Consider the following 12542-nt stretch of genomic DNA (forward strand, 5'->3'; position numbering starts at 1 on the left):
TTCTTAATATTTGGCAAACTTTATCTAGGCAAGCATACACACTGCTCCAAATGGCTTGGCCACAACGCTCTGCGTGATGAAAAATATGCCTGACAGACATAACGTACAAGGAGGAACAAATCCACTGCAGGGAAGCGACGTGCTTGCTCACATCAGAGAGATACAAGCCTTGGCTGTTTGCTCTGTTCATTTCCTGTCGCAACAACTCAATTGTTTCACAAATACAATGAAGCTCTGATCTATTTCAAACACTGTTTTGTCAAAAATTTTCCTGGCAATAAAGACAAAGTATATTAAAAGCAGCACACATGCAAAGCCCAGTTCATTAGAGAGGGTTTCTAAGCACTAACTTGGATAGAAACAAAATCCTCAGTAAAGTTCCCCTCCTTTTTGCACAAATTAAAGAGATATCCCTGCAGGGATGTTGTTTCTCCACATTCTGCTGTCTCAGTACAATTCCCGCTTGTTCTGCGAGGACCACATCCAGGGTGTCAGGCTCCTAGACACCCAGACCACGTTTCCTCACTAGGACTGTCCTCCAGAGCCCACAATTCAAGGCTGGTCTCTGATATAGGCAGCTGCCTGCTGGGGAATAGAGTCATTTTAGTGAGTGCCCAGCACAGACAACTGTGGATCGCCATTAATTTGGTAAAACCAACTGCATCTTCACGTAACTTCATTATTAATCAACTGAGTCACACAGTTCTGCTCCTAGCAGCAGGCTCCCGGGCTTGCAGTAACATGCCCACTGCTCTCCCGCTGTTAGCATCCATTTCATAAAGCACTGGTACCTTTAGCACCTTTCTACCTTTGGCACTTTGCTCACCTCTTCTTTCAATAAACAGTGCTTCTCTGAGAATCATGGAAAAAAATGCAGAAAATTTGTAAGACACTAAAAATGCCATTTGAGTTCCTTCTTCTAGGAAGCTAAGGACTTAATTTGAAATCTACCTTCCAGGCAGATACACCCTACCCAAGAAAGAACACCAGAAAAAGCACATTTTAGGCACCTCACAACGAGTCCATTCAAAGTACACCAAGCCAGCTGCTACCTGTAGGACAGCATCCATCTGTCAGAAACAGGGATGCAGAACGGACAGCTCAGTGTTCCCCAAGAACAGGAGACACACCAGCAGGCCAATTCATGCCCTTGTTCCCCCTCTCATGTTACTACGGAGCAGCTGCATTAGTGTAACTGGCTCTGTTTTTGTCTGTCCTTTCTATATATAAAGACAATTGGACAAATTCAATCCTGCCACTCTGTTACTTTGTCCTGAGTAGCAGTGGAAATATGTTGAGCCAACAAAGGCATTCAGCGTAACCCTGCCAAATCCCACTCGGTGCTGGCTGCCTGCAAGTGAACTGCACGCGAAAAGCATGCAGGGTGGTGTTTCCAAAAGCACTCAGCACCGGATTTGTTGTGCTTGGGGAAAGGCTGGATGAAAAAGCCCAGCGCTCAGTCAGAAGAGGGCCAGAGACATTCACACCCTCAGCGAACAGCGCTGTCTAGTCAACACTTCATAGCAGGTGTATGGTATCTGCTCTTCTGTTTGAATCCTTTCCTTTGGGATTCCTGGGGATTTGGAGGTGCAGAGAAGGGATTCGGATATGTTAGAAAGAAAAAAGAAATAAGTAATGATGTTTCTAGCTCAGTAGTTCCAGGGAAAAGCTTGAAAACCTGCTGCAAATACCTTCTGCTTGTGCAGTCTTAACAGTTGATATTTTAAGACTCCCACAATTAAGTGGTTGGCACTCCAGGGATCCTGAAAGCACAAGGACCAGAAAACAAACAAACAAAACACCCCCCTAAACCTTTTTCTTTAGCTGTCCATGGATGCTTTTCTCTCCACTCCCAACAGAGCAGGATCAGACCCACAAACACTGGGCCAAAAGCCAATGGCTTGCTGTCTACAGTCAGTCACTGCGCCCAGCTTCAGCAGAGTAACCTACCACCGTCAGGAATACCTGTCCCCCTTGACACAGGACAGCCCAGAGGAACAGCTTTAGGAACAAAAGAGCAGCCTGCCTAACAAATAAACCAGGAGTTCAAATTCTGGGTATAAAATCCTCCCTTCCCTAGTCTTCCTCAAGGCCCATTTCACAACATAACAGTTGTTGCAAGTGATACATAATCCTACTACTTTTGCAGGCAGAATTAACCCAGAAATAAAGCAGTGGACTTGGTACACCAGGCTTCGAAATTAATTTTTCACCTAGCAGCTAGCTGGGATGAGAACATATGCAGGCAGGTTAACTCTTTCAGAGCTGCCAGACAGGCAGCAAAACTTGCACTACCTCTCTTGTCACTTCCCTGCTCCCTGGCTCACTCTCCCACAGACACGGCACACCATGTCCGTAAAGCAGCTAGGAGAAATTTCACACAAAGGCTCAGACAGCAGACAACCAGGTTTCATGGTCCTTGGCAGGATCTGATGTCCAAGTGGACCTGTGCCACTGCCAGAGACAGCTCTGACACAAAGGGCATGTGCTTGGCTGTGTGTCTGCTTACCGAGACCTGCCCAGTTTTTACAGGGGTCACTCGACAGAAACCACCAGGAACATGAGTGAGATTCCTCCCCCACCAAAAAAAAAAAAAAAAAAGATTGAGGTCATTTAACTCTAATCATATTTAAAACATCATCTGACAAGGACTAGATTGTTTTTGGAAGATATTTTAGACCTTGTGTATATCTTTTTCTTCTCTGCCTCCAGTTTTGCTTCTGGTTGTCTACACAGCCTACATCACCTCATGGTGGGCGCTGGGTCCCAATCTTTTCAGCTCAGGTAAGGACAAGAGAAAACCACTATACTCTCGAGGCACTTCTCAGTACCGGTCAGCAAGACCAGGAAACGCACTGTTCAAGTCCTGACCTCAGCGACAGAAATGAAGAGATGCAAGTGCAGACCACTTATTAGGCAAGGCAAATTAACAATTCCACATTAACACAGTGCTCAGCAAATCTGTTTATAGGGATTATGAATCCCATTAATCTCATCCCTATGGCAGGCTCACTATTTTGTTTATGGGCACATTTAATACAAAAAGCTCCTTAAGACAGCTTCACCAGCCATCCTACCAACTGTTCACATCTGAGCATAAGCAGTTTCTTTTGTGTCTGTGCACAAGGAGGCAGGGAAGGGACAGGAATGGCTCTGGGAAGTTGCCTTGGGTGACCCAGCTATAGTTAATTTTAACTTTCAGACAGCTAGAAATCACATTCACGCACATACACACATCTCTGTCTTGATTTACAAGCACTTTCTGGATTGACAGCTGCCTCAGCCTTTCCACACATTTGATCTTTTTTCCATCTAACCAGCCCCCATAAGCTCTATTATTTTTAGACAGCTCATTCCTCCTCACTACAGATAACACTGGAGTCTTTTTGGTTTGCATCCCCGTGAAGGTGCCTAATTGGCTCAGGCAGCGAACAGCTCGAGCGCCCAAATGCAACATGTTTCACACCACCGTGCTCCAGATTCCCATGGGAATCTCAGCTAGACAGAGGTGAGGGGCTGTTCTTGCCAGTCTGGGAGGGAAGGTGAGGATTTAGCCTGAAGAGGTTAACGTCAGAAATCCAGTTCCTGGCGGCCCTGTACAACTGGGTCTGCTGGTGGCACTATGTGGAATCAGCTTGTTATCTCCCCATCCATTTGTAGATATCCCTCCCAAAAGCACTCATTCCTATTCATGGTCTCCCCACCGCCTCTGTCCACTACCCCTCTCTCTCCTCCTAAAAGCCCTGTAAACAATAGCTTCTCGCCTGCTCAGTGACCATCAGCAAATTCTTACAACACAGTCATGCCAACAAAGAAATAAAGCCAGTTAACCTTTAACTAGCTTTCCAACATCTGCCCTAGAAAGGCTTCTTTCACCTGAAACTTGCAGCTAGGAGAAGGCAATTTGTGACACACATGGTCAAAACAAATAGATAGTGCACAGAGAACCATCTGGGCTGAGCTCTTCTCTCTCCTTGATCAAACAAATCCACACCTGCTACTGCAGCAACAAATGGGGCCTGGCATTTTGCTTCAAAATACAAACCCCAAAAAAGGAAAAGGCATGGGGAAAAATTAAAATAGAGAAACAAGTGACCCCTGTCCCGCCCAACAGATGTTGGATATATATGGGAAAGAGAGAAGTTATCCGGTCAGGCAAGCACAAAGCAAGGATCAGGACCTGCTGGGCAGGGACTGACACGGCCCTTCGTTGCCCACCCCAAGGCAGGGTATTGCCATGCCTCAGCCAGAGGGACACAGGCAGACAGGACTGCTCTCACCTCTGCGTCAGCCCGAGGACACACATTACAGGCAGAGAGCTGATGGTTTTCTGACCACCCGCCGTTTCAAAACCTTGGCTGGAGAGCTGAATGAAGCTGACTAACATGCAATTTTATGTCCCATGAAAAGTCTTCTCTATAAGAACAAATGTTTTCAAAAGAACATTTCTGCGACATGCTTCAATGACCAATGATAAAAGCCACCTAATTCTTTTCAAAGAAATCAGATCCCCCACGGTTGTGTGTGAGCTACTAAGTGAAGAACTCCTATGATGAAGTCACCACCTTAAATGATAACTAAATCATTTGAATGAGTACAGTATCAAGGTGTCTTTAGAGACTAAAAGGCACCAAGTTACAAGACAGAATGAGTGCAAGGTTCTCCTATGCATGCAGAGTCAAAGCTTGCCTTCTCCACCCCCACATTTTTCTCTTAATGCACAAATATTTATTTTCTTTTATCCTAACAGTCATTTTCTCCTCTCAAAAGATACCAACACTGACAACAAGTGAATGCAGCCAGTAAACAGGAGCCATTCAGGAGTTTCAGTGTACTTTGTAGGGGTGTTTATAAAAAAAGAAACATGCAAAGGAAATGAAGTCTTGCTCTAAATACAGAGCAAGCTGGTGGACAGAATATAAAGCACTGGAATGGAAGATTCTTACAGCAGCAGGGAAAAAATTACCCTGAAGGAGGAAAGTGTTCTTGGCTCTAGACAAAACCAAAACATACCATTAGTTTACCTCTGTATTTGCCCACTCTTTCCTGCAACAGATTCAGAATTCACTTTATCCTTCCTGATGATGTAACTGCATAAACATTCAAGGTCTTGTGTGAAATTCTAAAGAGCTGTGGAACTGAAGCTCAGAAAGTCCTGCAGTTCATAAAATTCGCCTTGAGCATAGATTCCTTCCCTCCCCCACAAACTGACCTTTTTTTTGTTTAGGTTGTTTGTTTTTCATTGTTTGGTTTTGGTTTTTTTTTGTTAGGGAGTCAGGATAAAGATGTCAGGGCCACAGTTCACATTTGCCCTAACTGATCTAAGAAGCTGAAGAGTTGGCATCAGCTGACACATCGGTATGCAAATCTGAGGTTTGGCCTTTTTCCATAGATTAGTGAGAAGCTCTACAGAGCTCACACATTAGAGAAGCAAAGAAGTATCAGCAATTCAAGCATCTCTCTGCTATGCTGTAAGACAGCAAGGAAAAAAACTTGACAAGTACAGTACTTTAAAATAGTGGTTACAAGGGAGAGTCTGCAGATCTCATTCAGCACGGAAGAAGAGTAATACAGTGTGGCATACTAATGATTTGGAAGAAGAAAAACGCACTGAGTCTAGATGAACTCCAGCTATATATAAGCTTAAAAATACGTGAAGTAATCCTGAAGCAACTTGTATAAGACTGATGAATTCTCCATCATTTGAAAATTTAAAATCAGACAATACCTTTCACAAAAGATATGCTCTAGCTCATCTAGAAGTTATGGCATAAATTACAGGGTGGAGTTTTACTGGACTGTGTTATATTTGGAGGGGTTTGGACTTGATGAACATAAACATTTCAGACTGGAAGGGATTGCTGTGAGATGACAGATAAGATCCTTTTGATAAGGTCCTACTTAACTGCTCTAAAAGCAAAGTCAATTTAGCTGCAATACACCAGTTACCACCAAATCATCCCGAACATTAACTTGCCATTAACAATCTTCCTTATTGTCCTTCCATACCTAACAGAATTATAATTATAAATTATACACTGAGTACAGTTGTAAATAGAAACTGATTTTTTAAGTGTGGGCCTGGGAAAAAAACACTACTTTAACTGATTCATGATAATTTTCTGAAGAGATGACCCTTCCTAAGGATTTATAACCAGGAAATACATTTCACTGAGATACAGCCCAAGGAGGAGAGTCATATTCTAGTAACACATCCAGCGTTACAACATATAAAGCACCACATTGTCAAGGTGTTGGACAGCCAGACCTCCACGAGGCTGGGAGTTAATATTATAGATGACAGAAGCCTTAGAGTAAGCGGATTAAAAGGAAAAAAAAAGAAAAAAGCAAGAGAGAGTGAGAAACATTAGATCTAAGCAACTCACCTGAAAAGGAGCCTTCCCTGTCAGACACTGATAAATGATGGTTCCTATACTCCAGAGGTCAGCTTTGGCATCGTAGTGTTGAGACATAATGACTTCTGGTGCCTTTTTGGGGAGAGAACAGAAATCTGTTTTATAGAAGACGTAGCTTTTTTTTTTCTTTTTTAGCAGCTGCAAGAAAGAAACAGAAGTCACTATTATGCTTTAAAAACCCTTGAGCTAGATTCCCCAATAACCGTGAAAGATTTGCTCCCGACAAGACTGTAACACTACCTTGAAAGGGCCAATTCCCTAAGTGGGGGAAGCAGAGTCCTTCGTTCAGGCAGATAAAAAAAATACCCTATGCTCTTTGGCTACTTTGGGCAAACTCATTACCTTCCCTTCTCAGTGTACTATTTTCTGCTGAATCCACCTGTGCTCAGAAGCCTCACTGAAATCACACAGACAGATCTTCTAAACCAAAGCAAGTAACAGGTAAATGATCAAGAAAAGCAAAGGCTCACACTGCACAGGTAAGCTCCAGCCTCCATCCTGATCTACATCAGTTATGCACTTTCCTCATTTAGCCTAAGATGGCAGCATATTAATTATGCTCCAGAGCCTGCTGCCAAGGTCACAGTTTGGGTTCAAAGGCAGATCTGTGCATTTCAGTCCAACAGCTTGAGCCCTGCTGTGCCTCAGAGTCCAGTTTCTAATCTCACACCATGCCCTTGGTTGCTCCCTCCCAGGCTTGTTCCAGAAGCTGGAGAAGGTGCAAGTCCACAAAACCCCGTGGCTCAGGAGGCAGCGTGCCTTAGGAGCAGCAGCAGTGGAAGAGGGACAGAAGGGCAGGCTTGCTAATCCCATGTGTTTGTAACAACAGATTTCATGGCAGTGCTGCCAGCATGGACCAGGATCAATTTTCTAGCTCTGTTAGAAGTAAAGGCCACATGTAACGGGGAAGAAAAAAAATGGCAGCAAACAAGTTGTGGACAGAAGCTTGGGCTGTCCCTAAGGGAAGCAGGCATGACACCAAACAAAGCCAAGGAAGCAGGACAAGAACTGCACAAGGAGGTTTCAAGTCTCATGTGACATGGATCGTATCAGGGCTCAGATAGAAAACTCATTCTGGTGTGGGTAAAGTACCTTTCTTATTTAAAGAGCAAAATGAAAAGAGCAGCAATGGGCTACGAGCTAAAGCAGGGAATAAGGGCCTGCCTTGTCAGCAGATGTTCCCAGGGCTACTACACAAGATCCACAACAGCAGTAGGGACAGACTTCAAACACCCCCTAAATCCCAGTTGAACCCTCCCTCCCCATCTTCCTTCAAATCCATCAGTAAACACAGAACAACACAAAACATTCTGAGATTCCTTGTAATGTCCAGAGTTGTTTAAAATAAAAAAATAAAATAGAAAAAGGTCATCACTAGCTTCCTCCAGCCCTTTCAAAAAATAAGCTGGGTGTTTTCATTTACTTTCACAGGAGACTCTGAAAGAAAAAGTATCACTAAAAATAGACAATTCGGGAAGCTCTCACAGGAGAAAAAAATTACATATAGCATAGTTCAAATAAACATCAGGCTTCAAAAAAAGGGAGAGAGAGGAAGTCTGTTTTGCTTGAGTTAGTACTGTGGAACAGAGTACCAAACACACGACCCCTGTGCAGTGCAGCACAGTCCAGCCTAACTTTGCCCAAAGAGTACAGCCAAAAAAAAAACCCACAAACAACTTAGAGTGGATTAGACCATGTTCAAAATCAGGTGCCTACTCCCGCCAGGGCACCTGTAAAAAATTCAACCTAAATTGATCCACACCATCTTTTACTTTGAGCTCAGACACCCACATCCCCAGGAACTATTACATGGCTGGCTTTGACATTTTTATTTTTGCCTGGTTTTGTCATTTTTAATTTCATTGACTTGATGTGACACTGAGATCCTGACTGCTACTATGAGCACAAACAGGAGATCACCTCCTCACATCCTGGTCCCAGAGTGGAAAGTACAAAGGGAGTGAAAAGGATCAGTTTGTTTTTTAAACACATCTGTTTCACAAGCTAGGAAGTCAACCTGGAAGCAGCTGGTTTGGTGAAAGAATTAGTGGGGGGAGAAGGGTTAGGGAGTGGGAATGCACAAAACATAAGTTGCAGACAGAAGCAGGTGAGCTCCATTTACAATCATCTGCTGAACTGTAGAGCAAAGCATACTTAGGAGTAAGTTAGCCAGGATGGCAACATCTCTGCCTGCATAGGTCCACATATCTGAAGGGATTTTGCAAGACCAAAGAGCTAAAAACAGTTGGGAGATTTTACAAAATCCCTGCTGCTGTTAAACAGGGACCTTGCTCCTGATGCTGTGGCCTTAGCAAAAACAACTGCAAAGCCCGAGGTGACAGCAGGCTTGTGGAACCACTCTGTCTCAAAAGGGCCTGCTGAAGCAGTGATTTACTGAGTTCCTCTCCAAGGAAGCAACACCTCAAATATAGCCAGATGTGTGAAATATCACCCCATCCCTCACTCTTTTGTTGTTGCTTTGCTCGCAGCAGAGGAAATAGATTTCATTTCGCAATGCCTTCAGTGGAGAGGCCCTGGTTCCCTCTGGAAGACGCAGTTCCTGGGAGCAGACAGCAATCAATACCCTGTTTTGTTCAGTTTTATTTATCAACAGCTCACCTGAAAGTTAGATGACAACACAGGCACCTGTTGTCCAACATTACCAGCAGCTAGAACTTTATGAATTCTCCCTGTGTAATAGCTGGTTTCTGACAAGTAAATAAAATTTCACCTCTGGGGGAAAGACTAGTGAAAAACAAAGCCTTGCTTCTGGGGGGCAAAGCAAGAACAATACAGAAAAACCTGTAGGCAAAACACACTTACCATGTACATTGGTGAACCACACAATGTTGCTGCCATCATATTATTCTGCAGATACCGGGCAAACCCGAAGTCAGCTACAAAGAGAAACACAGAGGTAGGTCAGAATCAGACACCAGTTCTTGAGAGCCTGCACCTTCCCCAGTTGACTCTCCCTACTTTTCTTTCACTTCCCATGAACCTTCACAGCAAGTGAAGTATCCCATCTTAACAAGACTTTGATAGCTCTCTTCAGAAGTATTCAGAAGCACAAACTCCCATCCATTTTTCAAAGATCAACAGTCACTTCTTCCTGTACCCATTTGCCAGCACTCCAAAATGTCAGCTGCTAGAAGCTGGTAAAGCTCTCTTGACTTCAGGGAGAGCATGCCGGTTCATACTAGCTAGTTCATCTGCTGCTATCTCAACTTCTAATTTGGGGAATTGAAAGTTCCCCTCCATTGAAAAGGCCGCAATGTAACAGACATCCAAGAGAAACCACTACTCACCACTACCCACATTTCTAGACCAGCCCTACTGAAAACAGTCTTGCTCTGTTCCTTTAGGAGAGTTTCAACAGTGCTAACCCCAGCGCAAGGACAGAAAGCTGAAAGTTCACCTGGTGGCTAGAAAAGCCAGGGACAAGGAATACCAAGATGAATTTCCTCTGCAGGTTACTCAGCATCTGATCATATGATACTCAGAGGTTCTCTCAAGGTTACCAGATATTTCAAGCTAGGAGACGGACACAGCTGTTTACACTGTCACCTGTCACTAATGACTTGGAACAGCTAGCTATTCCCTGGACATGTACTTCTCAGGGAAGCAGGAGGGAGGGGTGGCAGGGTACATCACACCCAAGAGAAGCCATGCCCGCAGCCCTCCTGCCCACACCCGCAGCTCCCAGTCACTTCCACCTTCCAGATAACTCTGCCCTTCACAAAAAACGCCTCAACCAAATGGGCAGCAATGTTTCAAACTTTTCCACTTAACCTCATTTCTCAGCTGAATGAAAGCATTAACGTTTTCTCCACAGCACAGGGTTCAGGCAAGGAACAGTTTAGTGTTCAATTAGTGTCAGCTTCAGCCCGCGAGCTGTAACATAATCAAAAGTCCATGTGTTGAGGGTGGTATCATCCAGCCCTCATCTCTGAGGGACCACAGGGGATACATGCGCTCTGTAACTGGATTTCTGGAGCATTTGTCACAACTACCGGTCCGCCTGTGCCACTTGCCTCATGTGCAAAAAGTGAATTTTTTCAAGCAGCAGCTGAGAAGCCTGCCTCTAATTCGGACTGTGGAAACGCCTGCTTTTGGGTGAGCCTGGCTCCCACTGTGCTCTGAGGCCAGCCAGGAGAGCAGCTAGTTTCAGGCCTTAAAACACCAACATTTGTCTTCAGCTTTTAATAGAATTGAAGTAAAAGTCACAACGGCTGCTCATTTCTTGGAGATTACAAGCCAATTAGGGCAGGCTGGTATTTGTTTTTACCGAGGGAGGCACCGTTCAGCTGGAAGTGGAGCAAGGTCTGCCCAATTCTTTTGTGTTAGTCTGTGTCCTGGCAGAGCAGAAAGCTCTTGCTCCTACTGCCTGGAGTCAACTGAAGGTTACGTCTCGCAGAGGAACTAAGCGAGGAAGATGAAAAACATTAGGGCATTTTAAAAAGTGCAGCAATTCTTTCCTTCTTCTAGACAGTTCCCCAAAGAAAGATTGAGGCTTGCCACTTACTCGTCACCAAACTCTCCGGAGAGCGCTTAGGGTGAAATTTGTAACAGGGTCTTACCGATCTTTATGCGAATGTTGTTGGGATTTGATTTCCTGCCTCCAGCGTAGGAAAGGAGGATATTCTGCGGTTTCAGGTCCCGATGGATGATGCCTTTGCTGTGCAGCATTTTCATGGCACCTGCTATCTGCTGGAGAAAGAGCCTGATGGTGTCTTCACTAAGTGTCCGCATAGCTAAGAAGGAGGAAAAAAAATAACCGCAGGTGAAAAAATTACAATGTCAGTTCTCTGAAGAGCCCAGAGGGCAGATTCTCCAGAGCAATTAGCCTTAATTTGTCATTTTTACTTCCACATACAGTGTTTTTTCTCCACACACCATTTCTGAATGATTCCTACAGGCAACAAGGGAGAGCGTTTGCATTCCCAGCTTATTCTGTGGTCAGGGCTGTTTTCAGCCCCGAGTCTCTTATGGTGAACTCAGGCCAGCGGTGGGTGCTGAATTTGGGTTATCAGCTGGGTCCAAAAGTGACATTTGGTGAGGTTTAGGGCTTCCCTCAGCAAGAGCTGCCAGCCAGATCTGGGCAAGCACTAGGCAGGGCCTGTGGCCTGAGGAGCAGGAGGGCCACTACCTTTGAGCTATGGTCCATAACTGTTGGACACCTAAGGTCAGAGCTTTATGACAAAGCCTATGTCTAAAGGTGGAGCTAAGAGAAAAGGCAGTTGGGATTAGGATTTATGCCTGCAAGAATCATTAAGACTCATACTGGGCCTGGAAAGTGTTGGTAGGCTAAATTCAGACAGTCAGTTAGGGTACATGGCCAGCAGGGATCTGTAAGTTCGGGGTATGAGTCCAAGCCCAGGCCTAACCCTTGTGCGCCATCACCCACTAGACCAAATCATAATTCTAATCCCAGACCCAGTGTTAGGGTGAACCACAGTCCAATACCTAACAACATACCCCTACCAAATGGCTCCTGCAAACTCTTGTCTGACACCCTCCATCTTGCATCCCTCCATCTTGCATCCATAGATACAGCAAGAATGTCTCAGAATGCTTTCATAAGCAAATTTAAAAAAAAAATATTAGTAATCAAAATCTGCAAATATGGAACCTCTGAACTGCACCCTCCTGAGATATGGGCTCCCCAAGAACTGTGGTGTGAAAATAAACACTGAAGGGATTAAAATAATGTTCAACTGGCTCTTCTGATCAGACATGCGACATTAGCTCTCGTTATTTTAAGAGCTGTATGTATGAAACTCTTGCCAAAGCTGGGAGCAGCCTGCTGAACAAACCCCAGGATCAACAGTGCCACCAGCCTGCCTCCTTGTCGGTCACTGAGCAAGTCAGGCTTAAAGCAAGCACCATTCCACTTCAAAAAAATAATTTCTTTTGTAAAAGGTCCCTGTAAATTACTTGGGTCTTCACTAGTGTTTTTGCAGCTGTTCGCAAGTAAGACATTAAAACAAGTTGGCAGGAACTTCAAAATGCTACTCTACCTGGTCAGCTAGAAGGGAGGAATCCTTATGAAAACACAGCTTTAACACAACACAGGGAATTAAAAATCTAACTTTTAAAATATGTGCATGGGAAACAGCAAGGGAC

The 12542-nt window shown here is 44.4% G+C and overlaps 1 protein-coding gene across 10 annotated transcripts in view; it reads right to left on the reverse strand.

Annotated features, from left to right (window-relative positions):
- ULK1 (unc-51 like autophagy activating kinase 1) overlaps positions 1-12542 on the reverse strand; it is an 81932-nt gene that overhangs the window by 45944 nt on the left and 23446 nt on the right. For all 10 annotated transcript variants that reach the window (XM_075168106.1, XM_075168105.1, XM_075168099.1 and 7 more), the window contains 3 exons: positions 10997-11170; positions 9240-9313; positions 6387-6488 (listed from right to left, as the gene is read on the reverse strand). In XM_075168106.1, the coding sequence (XP_075024207.1) occupies positions 6387-6488; positions 9240-9313; positions 10997-11170 (350 nt within the window). The remainder of the gene's footprint in view (positions 1-6386; positions 6489-9239; positions 9314-10996; positions 11171-12542) is intronic.

The sequence above is a fragment of the Calonectris borealis genome, chromosome 18, assembly GCF_964195595.1.
Source record: "Calonectris borealis chromosome 18, bCalBor7.hap1.2, whole genome shotgun sequence".
Classification (NCBI taxonomy): Eukaryota; Metazoa; Chordata; class Aves; order Procellariiformes; family Procellariidae; genus Calonectris; species Calonectris borealis.